This window comes from Malurus melanocephalus, unplaced genomic scaffold (assembly GCF_030028575.1).
Source record: "Malurus melanocephalus ecotype Western Australia unplaced genomic scaffold, MMel_1.1 scaffold_815, whole genome shotgun sequence".
Taxonomy (NCBI): Eukaryota; Metazoa; Chordata; class Aves; order Passeriformes; family Maluridae; genus Malurus; species Malurus melanocephalus.
In genome coordinates, this window is record NW_026624047.1 from 31,914 (window position 1) to 48,412 (window position 16,499).

General features: G+C 40.1%; 1 protein-coding gene across 1 annotated transcript in view; it reads left to right on the forward strand.

Moving 5' to 3' along the window:
- The window catches only part of PREX1 (phosphatidylinositol-3,4,5-trisphosphate dependent Rac exchange factor 1), a gene marked incomplete at its 5' end in the record, with an annotated part of 62,366 nt that overhangs the window by 31,711 nt on the left and 14,156 nt on the right, over nucleotides 1-16,499 (forward strand). The window contains 13 exons of the mRNA XM_057385338.1: nucleotides 492-634; nucleotides 3,906-3,998; nucleotides 6,127-6,275; nucleotides 6,878-6,963; nucleotides 8,498-8,634; nucleotides 9,077-9,248; nucleotides 10,503-10,690; nucleotides 11,442-11,603; nucleotides 12,180-12,390; nucleotides 13,593-13,851; nucleotides 14,919-15,125; nucleotides 15,768-15,856; nucleotides 16,198-16,280. Of these exons, the coding sequence (XP_057241321.1) occupies nucleotides 492-634; nucleotides 3,906-3,998; nucleotides 6,127-6,275; nucleotides 6,878-6,963; nucleotides 8,498-8,634; nucleotides 9,077-9,248; nucleotides 10,503-10,690; nucleotides 11,442-11,603; nucleotides 12,180-12,390; nucleotides 13,593-13,851; nucleotides 14,919-15,125; nucleotides 15,768-15,856; nucleotides 16,198-16,280 (1,979 nt within the window). The remainder of the gene's footprint in view (nucleotides 1-491; nucleotides 635-3,905; nucleotides 3,999-6,126; nucleotides 6,276-6,877; nucleotides 6,964-8,497; nucleotides 8,635-9,076; nucleotides 9,249-10,502; nucleotides 10,691-11,441; nucleotides 11,604-12,179; nucleotides 12,391-13,592; nucleotides 13,852-14,918; nucleotides 15,126-15,767; nucleotides 15,857-16,197; nucleotides 16,281-16,499) is intronic.

A 16,499-nucleotide genomic window follows, 5' to 3' on the forward strand; every position in this document is an offset into this window, starting at 1 on the left:
TGAAGCCCCCAGGTCTTGTATTTGAAAAACTGGTAAAGAACTTTTTCATGCCTTCCAGAATGTTATAGATTTCATTTCCTTCTTAAATTTTTTTTTGAGGTTGAAGAGCTTTAGTCTATGTGGACACCTTACATGCTTTTACATAGCTCCTTTACCCCTCTTGGCTCTTTTGTTTTACCATATTCCTTTGGATGTGGGAAAGGAGCATCATCTTCCTTCCAAGAGGCTCTTTTTCATTTTACATACATTCTGCATGCCAGGGAGGTAACAACATGTCATGAGTTACTATGCACTGTGAAGAAAATTATTATCCTAAAATGCAGTGTTAGCTTAWAAATACAGAGCTGAGAAACTGACTGATAGGGAAGCATCCCATCTGTGTTCTGTAAAGACTGGGGAAATAGTTAGAATTTCCTTTAACTTTCTTCTTTGTTTCTCTCTTTCTTTGTCCACACAAATGCGTGTATGTATTTCATATATATCGTTTCCAGTCCTGGAGAAAAGTGAATTTAAGGATGAGTCCTTATATTTCCGCTTTTATGCTGATGAGGAGATGGAGGGCACCAGTTCCAAGAGCAAGCAATTACGTAATGACTTCAAGCTTGTGGAAAATATCCTGGGAAAGAATCTTCTGGTAAGAAATACGTTAATGTGTAAACCCTGATGATTCTGCAAAATTGATATTGTTTTATAGTAGGGGAGAATAAGAAGGAAAATTAGGAGAGAGTAGAATTAAAATAGGCAATTGCACCTGTAGCTAGATCTTTCCTCACTGCATAAATGCTCCTAATTCTTGACCTGCTTTGCTGTGCATCTCCAACTTCTGTTGCTCTGCCATTTTTTCTAGGCAGACTGTGTAACTTATTCTAGTGGCAAGGGAAACCCTTACACTGCAGGCCCCTTTCTGTAGGCTGTGATCATCCTGCTGTACTGGGAACTTTGGATGTACAGCTCACACAGATGCAGGTGCATGGAAGTCCCTGCCTGTTTCCAGGGCGCAGCTCAAGCTCTTTCTATCCCAAGAAGCCCTCGCCAGAGTCTGGAAGTCAGCTGGGAGATGGAGATGTTTCAGCAGGCACCACGGTGTCAGCATGGTGGAGGAAAAAGTAGTGGGCTCTGCTGTCTTGGAAGAGATCTGTCATCAAGTTTAAACGCAGTTTAAATTCAGACACAGTTCAAACACTGTGAGGTATGTGTTGGTATGTGATTATATGTGAGGTAAATTCAGATGCAAGTTAAGACTGAAAAGAGCACAGATATTTCGGGACATCATTCTCTAAGCCATATGAATGCTGTTACTGTACTTCAGAAGGGCATCAGTCATGCTTTGTCAAAATGCAGTTCCATCTCAGACAGAAAACAAATGAACAGCACGTGCTGAGGAAAAAATCTCTTACTTAGAGGGTGCAGATTTGTGTCAAATGCGTAGTACTCATGCTTACGTGATGAGCTGCTTTCATTTGCATGCATAAATAAGCAGTCCCTTGAGTGAAGGGGCTTGTGAAGACTCTGCAAAAGCAGTATGGTAAATTCATTAAACGCACCCCCAAAACAAGTGGGCCTGGCTTCTGCTTTATGCTGTGTTTAGCAATTATGAGTAGCTGTAATCCTAAAGCTTTGCTGTCTGTGGAACATCACTGTTTACCTCTACACTCATGAAAGGGCATTGATCCTTCACATCTTCTGATCCCACCATGGGAGGTTTATTGGAATTTCATCAGCACTGGCTTTTGAAATATGCTCTTCTACTGTCGTGAAATCCAGCTGTTTAGTGGATAGGTTTTCCTATTCCCTTCATCTCAGTTTGCTCTATCACAGGAGAGTTTGCCCTTGAAAACAGAAAAGTACAGAAACCTTGGTAAATGCTTGTTAAAAATGGGAAGGAACAAATTGCTTTCCGTCTGGAACAACACAATTCAAACAAAATCTAGTATTTATTTATTTGGACAATTACTTTTCATTGAAGGATGTAATCTTGACAAATTGAAAAAATATACAGCATTCTTTGCATAGTTGAAGAGCATTTGGATTTTGGTCTGACTTCAAGCATTATGATTTGGTTACTGCAGTGTGCTGTGAACTTGTGATCAGCACCAAACTGACAATATCACAAATCAGAGCTGATTGCTTGGATCTGAGTATCAGACAAAGCAGAGTTTCCTGTAGAGATTGGCCAYGATCAAAGTTGTGTGAGGTGTTTAATTGAACACATGATGATGGAGTCCCACAAGACTCAAAAGATTCTCAATGATTTCTGAAGATGATGGCTGTGTACATTTACTGTAGTGTTCCCAAAATTCCCATGCTGAATTGGAGATCTAGATTGGAATTCTAAACTTCATCAACTTCACTGAAGTGATAAAAGTACATACTATGTTGGGCTGAAACTCATACACTTAAAATGTTAAAAATCGAACCAGCAATTTACTCAATTCTCTGAAGTCCTTTATTGAAGAAGCATTACTAGCATTGCTTCTGAAAATACTTAAAAATAGCCAAAAATGTCAAATTTACTTTTCAGTCTTCTTACTTTCCTCTGCATCCTCTAATACAAACATCAGCTGATAAGGACTTTTCCCCATATATTATGCAATACATTATTTTAACATGACTGTATGGCTCCTGCAGGACAGAATCATTTTAGTTCTTTGTTTTTGTTTTTTTTTTCCCCAAGGTAATTTCCTGTAAAAGGACAAAGCGTATAGTCTGATAGGATGTACTTCAAAGGAAGAAAAACAGATTTTAAAATAGTGCAGAAATCAGTAGAAGCAAGGAAACAATTCTGCATAATTTGTTTTCCCCGGTGGCATGCTAGATTATGAGTAGCTTTCTATTTCCTCTTAACTCAATTCTCTTTTATGAGATGGTTCTTAAATATGTAATGTTTGCTCACATGCAAGATGTTTATCAGTTAGAATTTCCACTTGTCCAGTTCCCGGGGCTAGACTTGGTTTATTTTTCTATAATGGGAAGTGAGTTGTTAAGCTTTTCACTCATTGTTAATAAACCACTAGAAAAGGATAAGTGAAATGTGTATTTGCCATGATTGATATGATTTTAAAGAATATGTATAGGGCAGGTCTGTATTACCTCAGTGCAAATAAGAGGAAGCAGAAATTTGTGAGTGAGAATTATGAAGGCTTCTGTCAAGCACATAAGATACGAAGTGAGCACAGGGTATGGAGCTTGTGTTCTTTCCCTTGCACAAAGCTTACRTGCCTGTCACTGGAGGAAGGACTTGAGAGGTCAGGAGTTGTTCTCTCACTGCTCAGATAGGATTTTAGCCATCAGACTGCCATTATGGTGTAGAATGAGCTAGTGTGTAGTTTGATCTGTAACAGGTAGGCCTGAGATCTGCAATTTATCTTAAACTGAAAGCTGAGAAGCACGCAGATCATTCATGATCAGGTATGTGGCATGTATTCTGAAAAATAAATAAACTACAATACTCTATCTGTAGTGCATTCACCACTGGAAAATACTGAATAATGATGAATTCCGTTATCTAAAAATGAAAGTTTAATGAAGAATGAAGGGCTAGGAGTTAAAACCAAATGTAGTTTCTAATGGAAGAGTTGATTAGCCATTGGAACAAACTCTCAGGGGTGGGAATGCATTCTTTACTTTTTAAAGACTGCAGATCATAGCAAGTAACTCTGGAAAACCACGTTTAGTATATATTAAGGGCTCAATGCAGAAATAACTAGATTAAATTTTATGGCTCATGTTATGTAGGAGATCAGACCAAATGATCTCGTAGTCCCTTTCCATCTGAAGACAGAAGTCCAGATCAGTTGTGGCTTGCAATGAAAAGTCTAATTTCTCATCTCCAGTCTTCACCAGTCTTTTTGTGAACTGCATGTTTATGAAGCACAAATACGTGTAAATGTTGTGCTCTATTTAAGATTTTACCAGAAGAGGATGACTATGGATTTGACATAGAAGAAAAGAACAAAGCAATTGTGGTGAAGTCAGTTCGACGAGGGTCTTCTGCTGAGGTAGGACCTCACATTCATATTTTGGCATCCATGAATGTTTGAATACTTAGAAAAGCTACAAACCATCCTTTTAAAATCTGTTTCCTTTTAAAGGCAGCTAATAGAAGATGGCTGTCTTCTGCAATTCGTGGTAATAAGCTGTTTCTGTAAATGGATAAGTGTTTTGGCATTACTGGGTAACTTGAATATTACTGATAAGTGATAGGATGAGAGCAGTATCTGTGTGATGAGAGCTTACCTTAGGTTCCTTAGCAACTCTACTTTAAGGAGGGAGGGAATGTAATACTCTTTTAGGATAGCAAAAGTGTTCAATGGGAAACAGGCTTTTTTGAGTGAAAGCTGTATTTTTAGATATGTAATTCGTTTTCTTTAAAAAGCTGCAGTCATTTCTCTCCATGGAATTTTTTAAGAGTTCTACAGAATATATTTGCTTTGTTTCTTTGAAGCACCTAGATGGCCCAAATATCATAGGATCTGAGTATTTCTTAATCACGCATTTATCCCTACAGAATCCTTGTGTGGATAACACATTACCAAATCGGTGAGCTTTCATTTACCAAAATAAGGCACAGATAAACTGATAAGGAAAAGAGAGGGCTAAATGACTAATGAGAGCTAAATTGTCCAGGATTTCACAGTAAATTGTGGCAGCACACAGGACAGAACTTCTAATTAAAAGTCCAGGACAACCATTAAGGAATTTTTGAATGTCCATGTTAATTTGTGGCTTATTCCTTTAGACTACAAATAACTCTGAGGTAACTTGCTTGATGGAAACAGCTGAAGTGGACAGACTGATTTTAGCAAGTCGGGAATGTCAAAGGGGAAGGAATTTTGAACTGAAGTTTAGTGTTAGAATTAAATTATTTCAGTATTCCTGATTCTCATTTGGCTTGTGGTCACGCAAGAAACTAATCTTGTGCTTTATCTAGTGCTCACAATCAACATAGGTTGGCCAAAAATGTTATTAATGTAAACCTGGGCTGTGAACCATTGCCTGCCAGATAATCCTTCTGCCCTTTCTTTGTCTGGAAGCTTGGGGAATAGCCTGCAAATCTGTTGTGTTTTAAGACAACAGGAGCACACGTTCTCTCAGGAATCTTTTTCATGTTCTTTCAAGACAAATGTGACCACGAGCCCATCTTTTGATCTAATAGTACTATTCCAGCAAAGAACGAAGTCTGCATCTCTCTGAGCCAGAGGGTAATGACAGTAGTGCAGTGTGGACCTCCTTTCTCAAGTCAAGAAATTTATCGGTTTCCGGGCAGAATAGAAAAAGCTTTGCCACGTTTAGAAATTCAACTGCTGAACCTTGAAGCTGTAGGAAGTCATTCTAACCTGGGAATTTGACAATTTAATATTAATAATATTTTAATGGTTCCTTGATGCCTGACACCTAGTCCAAATGTAGAGATCATCAAGGGATATGTTTAAGGCTATTGTCCAGTGGGCCTCTGCCCACTCAGCTTTGTCATTGGATCTGTCTCTGACTTCCTGTGTGACCATTGCCAAATAACTAAAAGTTCGGTGCAAAAACTAGGAATTAAAATCAAAATCCTTTTTAGGCTAATGAAGAACTAATACTTCACTTAAAGCAGAGACATTTACTGCTCTATTTTATCACCATTTCAAAGCAGGTTACATTTACTCATGTGACTGGGTATGGGTTGGTTTTGCAAGGCTAATGGTTAAAAACTCTCCGTGGCTCTTGTGCCCAAGAGGTGGGAAGTCACACTTCTGCATCTCATGAATGTCACAGACAGTCTGTTATAGTCCCACAGTTTTTAGTTGTAATTCCCCACCCCTTGTTTTTTATAGTCTCCTTTTTGAATAGTCCCCTAAAAATTTGTAGCAAAAAAGTACTAGATTTATGCTTTGCAAAACAAGATATATCTGTAGAGTGCCATATTTCTAGGGATACTGGTGAAATCACTTTGCTTTCTGTAAATGCAGAAAACTTTAAAGGGGAGTGACAAATGACTTGATGAGCCAACACTACAGAGTATTTCCGTATGAAAGTAATCCTAGAAATGTCCATAAGTAGGGAGCAGTTGAACCTTGAAGCCTGAGCTTTCAGAGTTGCCCCCCAGTGATCCAAAGTGCTCTGTGGTGTTTGTTCCATTTGCAGATGGCCGGCCTGCAAGCAGGAAGAAAAATCTATTCCATCAATGAGGATTTAGTATTCCTACGCCCGTTTTCAGAAGTGGAAACCATCTTATCCCARTCCTTCTGCTCTCGAAGGCCACTCAGGCTTCTGGTAGCCACCAAACCAAAAGAGTAAGTGCCAAGATGGGCAGACAGAGAAGATTATTGAGAAATGTCAGTTACTAAGCAGTACTTCTACAGCTGAACAATATCAGCTCTTACAGTTTTTCGGTCTATTATTGTTTCTTATAATGAGAGTTGGTCCTGTTAATAATTATTGTCTCTTATAATGAGAGTTGGGTCCTGTTTTGTGTATTGTTAGATTCTGTAATCGCAGAATGTGCCATAGAACTGAACGTCTCAATGATCATTTGTTGTTGAATTCTAGTCCAGAATGTCTTGTCCATAGCTGCGCTGAAGTTTGCCTAGAAATGGGAGTGAATATAAATGCCGTAGCACGTTTATGTCAAGTGTTACTCATTTAAAGATGTAATAAATTAAGAAGTGCCAAATTTTAATTAACAAATAAAATTTCCCATCTGCCTTGAGGATTGAAGATGTAGTGTATTTCTTCAGGTCTGTTTATTTGTTATTTATTTGTAAACACTGTGGGTGCTCTCTTTCATCCAAACCGAGCTGTGAATGCTGGGGAAAGATGCTACTAAGAACTGTCCAGAGCTCTGGCAACCTAACTTAAAATTGTGCTTTTTTTCTTTTCCTTCATTTATTTTTAGGGTTATTAAAATCCCAGATTGTCCTGAAGCACTTTGCTTTCAGATACGGGGAGCAGCACCACCATATGTTCATGCAGTAGGAAGAGGTGAGTAGAAGCTCTGTGGTACAGCTACATTGGGAGTACAGCAACAGATACACACGTGTATATAGAATGTGTGTATGTGTGCATATTTCAATGAAGACAGATCCAGGTTTCATTGTCCAACTTGTTCTATACAAGTTCTGACGTATTTAGTGACCACAGTGWCACCGTGACAGAGGCCCATGATAGACGAAAATCACACATAACCATAGAACAGGGTGAGCTTTCCTGCCTCAATGTGTTTATCATCTAACTATCTTCTAAGACAGTGATGTAAGTCTTACGAATTGAGTGTTGGGTCTCTAATCCCATCAACACAATACAAGGAATAATTTAATTCTACACTGGAAGGAACTTGAATGCTGCAATCCACAATTGCAAACCACATACTCTTAAGAAGGCCTTATCACTTGAGGTCTTGCAAGCTAGAAATTCACTTGCTTTAGTGACCCTACCCTTGTTTCTTCTGAGACTGCTAAGGTAAAGCTTAACAGCCACAGGGAAAAATCCCCATAAAAGTGAGATGGTTGAGAAAAAGTTGAGGGGTAATGCTGTCTGTGCTTCCTCAATATTTTTGCCTGTACTCAGCCACAATTTGGGTCACTGGGTAGTGAAGCTGCTGTGGGATCAGCAGGTTGGTAGACAAGTTGTAACGTGATCTGGACATCCCAAAATATGACAAAAGACTTGGAAAGTAGTTCTCCTTTTACATAGGCATATATTGCTACAATTTACCAATATAAGACAGAGCCAAACTACTCTCCTTGATCTTTTTAAAAGGAGAAAACACAATTTTACGGAGATACTTATTACTTTGGAACCTGATATGTTAACTGAGTTACAAGCAAAGGCAGCTTTAACGTTGATGTTAAGCAGATTCAGAAAATATGTCCTTTTAGACATCCAGCACTCCCTTGCCTCACAGCACGTGCATGTGTCTAGCTGAATGCAGTTAGCTTAGGCAGCAGCCAGGGAGAGCGTTCCCAGGGACACACATTTATTACACCCTTTCATAGCAGCACTTGTAACCACTTTTTCACAGTCTGGAGTGCAAGCTGGAAGTTCCACCTAGGAAGATTGTCCTTTTTCAGGATTTTACCTGGAAAAGACAAATTGCATTTGACATCACAGTCTTTTTCTGTGGCAAACTGTGTACCATCCAAGTGTTCTGTCTTTCAGATGGCTGGAACAAATATAACACTTTATACATAAGCAAGACCTCAGCTAATGTAACCATAAGGCTAAAGAGAGCCGTGTAGGAATCCCAAACTATTTCCCACAGAAATGACAATTACTAGCATGAATGCCTTTGGAGCTAGGAGGTCCCTGGTTTTCCCAGCACTACTGAAAACATGAAGGGGACACACATGGTGATACCCTTACATAACAAAGCTCTCTGATGAAGGGCTAAGTAGCAAAGGCATGACAGTACTGACCCAGCTCTTCTTACAAGAAGTTTGCGAGTTTTGCAAACTTTCCAGTAGTCTCATCCTTCGGCAGGTGTCATTTCTGTCTAAATTCTCTTGTTATTTTTCAGGTTCTGAGGCTGCAGCCGTAGGCCTTCATCCAGGGCAGTGTATTTTGAAAGTTAATGGGAATAATGCAACACATGGAAATTACAAGGACGTTCTGGAGCACTTCACAGCCTACAGGACCAGGCAACAGGAAGTGTTGGTATGAATGCAAAACCTCAAAAGAGCTACATTAATGCCTGCCCTCACCTTTTACTGTGCTTTTATGCTCACTAAATAGTCAGAAAAAGAACACCTGTTTCTCGTGTTTGACTCATTTCCTTCTATACCAGGGTCCTGCTATCACTGAGGTGACCTGATTCCAGTTGCCTATAGTTGCAAAATACCTACAAATAATATGAAAATAATTTCATGAATACACTGCATACAGTACTGAAAATTATTAACAGTTAATAATGATAGAAGTTCACCCAACTATTGATCCAAGTTTTATGTTCTCTGAAGTTCAGAGAAAAGTTGGGGAAATGCTGATATTTCAGCCCACTTAGAAGATATAGAACTGATAGCTAGATTCACCTTTGTAGTGCAAACATTTGGAGACTGGGCATTTTGAGGTCCTAGCTGAAGCTTATATCTCTTGAAAGGGGTTGTACCAGTGGGTGTACAGAAGTCATGAAGATGCCGAAGAGGACAGAGTTCAGCAAGCAACATCCCCTGCATGTCTGAGTGGCAGTCGCCCGTGCTCCAGCAAAGACAATCCTGCAGTAGAAGCATGTGCAGAATTGGATCCCCCTCAAAGCAGCCAACAGGAATCAGGTAAAAATTCTCATGGGTGAAGAAAACCTAGGGACAATTCTGGGGCTTTCAGAAGAGAAACCGCAGTAGAAATATGAAGTATAATTATTATTGTAGAATATATCTTGTCTATATCTTGTAGAATATAGCTTGTCTTACAAAGCTTTGCAATAGAACGAGGTCTGCCAGAGGAAGTATTTGTATTCTGCTGTTTATTCAGGGGAAGAAAAAATTGAGATACACACAGAACTCCTGTACTTGTGACTCTCTGTTCTTTACAAGACAGTCCAATTAAGGGAATGACGAGACTCTGCATTTTTAGAATCCTTTGGTAGCCCCTGCAAACCAGGCATTAATGGAGAGGGAAGGTCTGCAAATAACTCCACCTAAAACAATCTGTGTTTCCTGTTATTTTTGATTAATTATTAAGATGTTAAATTCAAACTTGAAGCAAGTTTTCAAGGCATGTTACCACTGTGTTAGGAAAAGGTGTTAGGAAAAGGTATTTCCTCCAACTTTTGAAAGCATAGCTCAAAAACCAGTTCTACTTTCATATTGAGGGCTTATTTAGAAAAGTAGATGTTAAGGGAGAATACAGAAGCAAAATTTGATCCAAAGGTGTGAGCCTGGACTCTCTGTGGCAACTTCTCCAGGAACTGATGAATGTCGGTGGATCCTATCTAAGGTCTGATGAAGCTGGTAATCTCATGGTGAAACAGTTTTGTTCCACAGTGGAACAGCTGGAGCAGTGCCCTGGTAGAATCATGTGAGCAATTCCCTGGCAAAGCTCAACCTGACTGTAACTTGAATCTGTTCTCAAGAGGAAATAGAATTGCTTTGTATAAAAAAAAATGCTATCTCCTCACCACATCCCTGCCCTGGCACCTCAGTCTTCCAAAGGGTTATTGCAGACAAACAGGACTTGGAGATTAACATACTTCACCTCCCTTATAAGCTTCTGCTAGGATCTGTGAACAGAACTAGAAATGGTGTCCTGAGCATGGATATGTGCACACATGCATGGAAGAACATCAGAATGGGGATTGGAGCATGTGGATTATGTAAACCTCTGTCTCTGTTTCCATTAGGGGCCAATAGCAAATGTCTTCCTTAGACTATTCTCTCAGTCTCCAGCAGTACATAGTTCAAGACACTCCTTGAGCCAAAGGTTGTGTTTCTGCATTCAATAATTCTTCTCAGCAGGTTTCTCTTCCCTGAGCAGGCCTGTGTTCACATGTGCTGCCTGACACCTCCAATGACTTACTTTTGTTCCAGCCCAGACAACACAGACTGTTATTTCTCCACTGGTCATTGGTGAAGAAACCGCTCTCATCAGCCTGACTGTGGATAACACCCATCTGGAGCATGGGGTGGTGTATGAATATGTCAGCAGTTCAGGAATCAAATCCTTTGTCTTGGAGAAAGTTGTGGAACCAAAAGGTTGCTTCAATCTCACTGCAAAGGTACCAAAACCATACATGGACAACTTTATTCCAAAACAGAATATAGCTTATTATTTTAGCTTTTTCCTAAACCAATAATATATCTTGTTATTGGCTGATGTAGGCTTGGCTCTTCAGTTGAGGTTGACATTGCTCTTCTCAGCTCTGCTTAGAGTTTTGTTCATTAGAATGCACTGAGTTAAAACAGCTCATTTGGTATGAGCAAATCAGCAAGTGCTTCCAGGACTTCAGCTGTTGAGGCAGATGGATGGGAGACCTTGGCTGGTAACAGACTTCCTGCTGATATTCAGGATCCATCTTTTCAGGCAGGAATTTGCTTTACCTTGGAAGAAATCAAGCAGCTTTTCCCCACCTGATAGGGCGGATGGGTTGCTACAGGAACTGAGCAGAACTGCTGCTATTGGAAGGCAGCAAAGAGTCATGAGTATCTCGGTCATCTGACAACAATGAGATAATAATAAGTGTTTGTCACATCCCAGTTATATTATTGTTATGTCCCATGAAAGCATGCCGGAGCAGGTAACAGACAGTGGATATTTTGATCCACTTCCATGAGTCTAAAATTTTTTGAGGAATGTTATAAGACTCTGAGGAATAGACACATTAGGAGTTCTCAGGCAGTAATAAAGGCAGCTTGTTCTGGAGGCAGCTTTATTTAACCAGAGGGCTTTGCCACTCACTCAGTGGAAAAAACCTGTATTTTACCTCATTATCAAGTCTCATATCATTGACATCCTGTCTATTTGTTTAGATTTTGGAGGCGTTTGCTGCAGAGGACAGTCATTTTGTAAGGAATTGCGAAAGACTCATATCCCTAAGCAGTGCTGTGGCCACCATGCCCCAGTATGAATTCCGGCAAATCTGTGACACTAAGCTGGAAAGCATTAGCAGGAGGCTCACGAACTACCAAGAGGTACAATAACTAACTGCTAGTTATTGGTGAAATCTTGAGACAATACTTCATCGTGTTAAGTGGGTCATAGTATTCTTTATTAATGAATCCAGACTGTCTCCAAGGTGGGTGCCCTGGAGGCCTGAGAACAGCTCCGCAAGTTACTGAAATTGCAAATTTTGAGTGAAAAATACCTTGTCTGTAAATCACTCCCTTCTGCTTGTCAGGGCTGTGAGTTAAAATGTATTATTACAGGTTCATTTCCACTGTATCAATGCACAAATATGACCAGAGATTGATGCATATCTTATTTAACATGAACATAAGTATACTGTATCATGGTATAAGCAAACAAAGTATATATACTCTTTTTGTGCATTTACCTGAGCTGCTTGAAAAGACAGTGGTAGGAGGTATAGCTAATTGCTTGCCTTTATTTTTTTATGAGGAGTTTTCTTAATGTGTTATTCCAGCTGCAGCAGAGATCTCAATTATTGGATTTCTGGAATAGGAGACAGGAAGAGAAAAGAATTTCTATTGAAATGTATTTTTTTTTTGAAAGTGAAGTAGCACACACCTCTGCTTTATTTCTCTCAGTTTGCAGAAGAGTTGAAAACAAAGGTGAGCCCAGCCTTTAAACAAGCCATTATGGAAGCACATTCCCTCAACAGCATGGATTTCTGCCCCACCAACTGCCATATTAACCTCATGGAAGTATCATACCCCAAAAGCACTACCTCAGCAGGGCGATCGTTCAGTATTCGCATTGGACGGAAACCTTCAATTATTGGTCTTGATCCTGAACAAGGTGATAATTAACTGTGAAGTCATAGTGATTTTATCTTTATAAAAAGTTGTGGTTTTCCACTGTTCAGCAAGTTAAAATATAAGTTCCAATACAACATTGTCTTGCCAGTACCCTTTTATCCTCCTTAAAATTTTATAGGTAAATGGCAGCGTTTTTATGTTGTGAAGTAATAATGCCTTTAAGCATAGATAGGCTTCAGCTCAGATGCTTTTGCTGGCTCAGCAGTGTGGGATCTCAGGGTAGTTACATGGCTGGGGGTGCCGTTGCCCTTAGCAGAGGTGACTTGCTGACCAAAAGTGAGCAGGGACTGATGGCAGTGCTGGCACTTCATTCAGGGGACACCTGCAGTCCATCACATTGTAGTGCTGCCTTCTACTGTCATTACTAAATAAATTCCATGCACTGGAGTTGACAGTCTCCACTCTGTCAGGGGATCTGTTTTCTGATGAAAACAGATTTTTTGTTTGCAGTTTGCTGCTATGCAGCATTTCTCCTACAATCTGATTGGTTGAGTTCCAACATTTCTTTATCGTGATCTCACCTAACATGCTTCTGATTCATTGCCTTGTGAAGGGCAGAGTGCAGGAATGTTTAGAAGAGGAAGTGCAGGCTAACTGACCTTCTGACCCATGGCCTTGACTATTCAAACTGAGATCGATAAAGGAGCCCTGCTTGCTTGGGCAATAGTATTTTTAATGTGAGCTAAGGTGGTTAGCAAAATATACTACACCAAAACTGACAGCATTTCTAAATGAAAAAGAAGTCATTTATCTTCTGTTGGGACAGAATCCTATTTCTTTGTGTGTGTGTGTGTGTGCGTGTGTAAGTGTAAATATCTGTAGAGCTGAAATAAGAACATGGACCAACTTTTGAGAACCCAAATTCATTAACTTTTCAACATATGCTTTTGGAGAGCTTCTGTGTTGTCTCTATATGTGTGGACAGATGTCTTTACTTCCATAATTTAACCAATTTTTGAACTGCAGTAAATTCAAAACATCTAGTTGGCATGGCAGGAAAAAAAAACAATGACTTCTTTGAGGTTTTTTCAGGATGTTTTTGTCATATAATGTAATTATATAAAATAGTTCTGTGAAATCTTAGTTTTTCCTGTTAAAATTCCACCTATCCTAAATGATCATCGAGATGGTGTGGGGAAAGTAATGAGAGCCATACTAATTAGATCATTTAATGTTTAGTAGGTACCTTAAATCCAGTCTCATATACTCAACATTGCATCACTACTATGGCGGCACCATCCTGGAGATGTCCTGCCCCAGAAGATGGAGATCCCGATGGTAGCTTTGGCCAGCAGAATGGAGGAACAATTCAGGAGGAAAGGGGACTCAGTTTTCTGTTGAAACAGGAAGATTGGGAGATGCAGGACTCCTACTTGCACCTTTTTAACAAACTTGACATCGCAGTGAAGGAAATGAAGCAGTATGTCATTCAGATAAATAAGTGAGTACAAAATCCTGTATGTACTGGAAAAACAAATTCCTATAATATTGAGGCATTTATCTCAGAAAACACATTGTTCTGTCAGCCTCAGCTGTCAGCCTCTTTACTCACCTGTTCACACCTGTCCTTGCATGACAGGTCCCTGCTGCTTGTGTCAAATCTCTCCTGTGCAGATCCACCAGTATTTGTATTATTGTCCTTTTTTTCTAAAAGTGTACCTGAATTTGACAGCTTACTACGTGTTGCTTACTATATATTCCAAAGTAAGAATCTGTTTGATGTCAAGAGCAGTTCTGCAGTCCCATACAAGCTTAGACCCTACCCTTGAGATTTTTTCTGCCGTAAGGCAGRCTAAGCAAAACTTGTGATTGCAGGCCGGTTTCTCTATGGAACCTATGGTTTCCTTTCCTCCATTTGTCTTTTTATTTCTCTTTTAATCATCACAGGTGTCCTAGAATCAGTAATGAAAGATTGAGTAGTGTGTCTGTGGTTTGTGCATAACAGGCAGTGTTTTGGTAGCAGGGGTGGCAGGGATGAGCTGCGTGGGAGGAGGCCACACGATGTCTTAAGCTGCTGACAGCCACTTCCAGGAATCCAAAAATGAACAGAACAGCCCATTGTGCACTGTTGTCACATTGTCACGGTTTGACCCCAGCCGGCAGCTCAGCCCTCCACAGCTCTTGCTCAGTCCCTGCCACAGGGTTTGGGAATGGTGTCAGAAGAGTAAAAGTGAGAAAACTTGTGGGCTGAAATACAATTCAAAAGGTGAAGCAAAAGCAGCACACCTGCAAAACAAAGCAAAATCAGGGATTCATTCACTGCTTCCCAGGGGCAGACCTTTCAGCCTTGGTTCTGTGTTACAGCCTTGGTTCTACATTCTTTACAAGAGCCAGGAGTGACAGGACAAGGGGCAATGGCTCCAAACTGAGAATATATTCAGATCAGTTGTTAGGAAGTAGTCTATGTGAAGTGCTCACCAAGTTGGCTCTGATTTCACATAGCTGGATTTAGCCATAGTTGTGATACTTCATTTGTGGGACTGAGAGCTATGTGTTGTACTTCTGCAGACTTCTATCCACCATAACAGAACCTACAGAAGGTGGTGCCTCTGAGCCACCATCTGCTGAGGAGATATCTTCACCCTCCCTGGGAACAGAGGAGAATGATCCCGACAAAGCTGAGCACGGTGGAATCAAGAAGGTCTGCTTCAAAGTTTCTGAGGAGGACCAGGAAGACTCTGGACATGACACAATGAGTTTCAGAGATTCCTACAGGTTAGCCTGATGATTGTGCCACTTTTACCTTACTAATCCAGTGTTTCAAAGTTCTAATTCCAGTATGGATTCAACAAGCAGTTTGTTTTCCAGTCAGTCAATTGTCTTGAGCCAAGACTGGTGTGAAGCCTACTGTTGTGACTCCTCTGCTTACTGAGAGGATCTGCAGAGCCTGATTCTCTGATGGTGTAGATTCCTTAAATTTTCTCTCCTACCACCAGTATCTGTGCTACTGTAGCCTCCCTATAAACTGGATTTGGATGCTGTAATAGTGTAAGAATTGATAGCAAATATTTMGTGGAGATCCAATCTCTTAAATTTTTCCCCTACTCAATGCCCATAGAGCAAATTTAATGATGTGGCCCAGTCAAGGACCATGGTGTGATATTTGTTTTCATTATTTATAGAAGCAGTATGATCTATTAAGCATTCAGCATTAACTGCAAATAGAAGAAGTCATCCTGTGGCAGTCCAGCTCCAGAGCCTTGCTCAAAGGCTGTTCTGCACGTCATTAGTCACAGTCACTTCATTTTCCCAGTATCAGGTGCAGGGAAGCAGTGCTAATAAAGGCAGACTGTGGGTGTGTCAGGGACTGGCTGCAGGGGCAGCTTTGGTTCAATCTCTCTTTGCTTTTGTCTGCAGTGAGTGTAACAGTAACCGCGACTCGGTGCTGTCCTACACCAGCGTGCGGAGCARCAGCTCCTACCTGGGCAGTGACGAGATGGGCTCAGGTGAGTGAGCGCAGGGCACAGGCAGCTTCTCGTGCTCTCAAGGCTTTGCTGATTATAAGCACTTGCAAATTTCATTTGCACAGTTGGTCTCTTCAAAATTAATCACAAGAATTTTTCTAATAAACACAGTTTACAGTTTGGAACGTGGAAGAGGTATTAGGCAGGGATAAGTTTCTTTAGTTATTGTATACTTGCATTATATGGAAACAATGAGCATTTTTATCTAAGAATTGTAGATAAGGCAGCAATCATTATTTGCTTCACACCAGTGAGAAGGTGTGCTCATGCCTCATTACAGATTACGTTTTTAAATTAAAAGCTTTTAATTTCTCCCTTATTAGGAGATGAGCTTCCCAATGATATGAGGATACCTTTAGACAAGCAAGACAAACTTCATGGCTGTCTGGAACACCTTTTTAACCAGGTATCCAACTCGTTATTCTTACACAGAACTGCTTTCTCTTTATTAATGTCAGTCAAGAAAATGGAAGTACTAAACTGTGTTATGAAGTCTTATTTTGAGAAAGGCATACTACCGAGATTTTGCAGTACAGTGTAAGCAAGTATATTATAGGACAGTTTGAGGAATCACTTTTGTCTGCAATATTCAAGCTGCCTTGTGATTTCAGCAAGGGTCACCTGC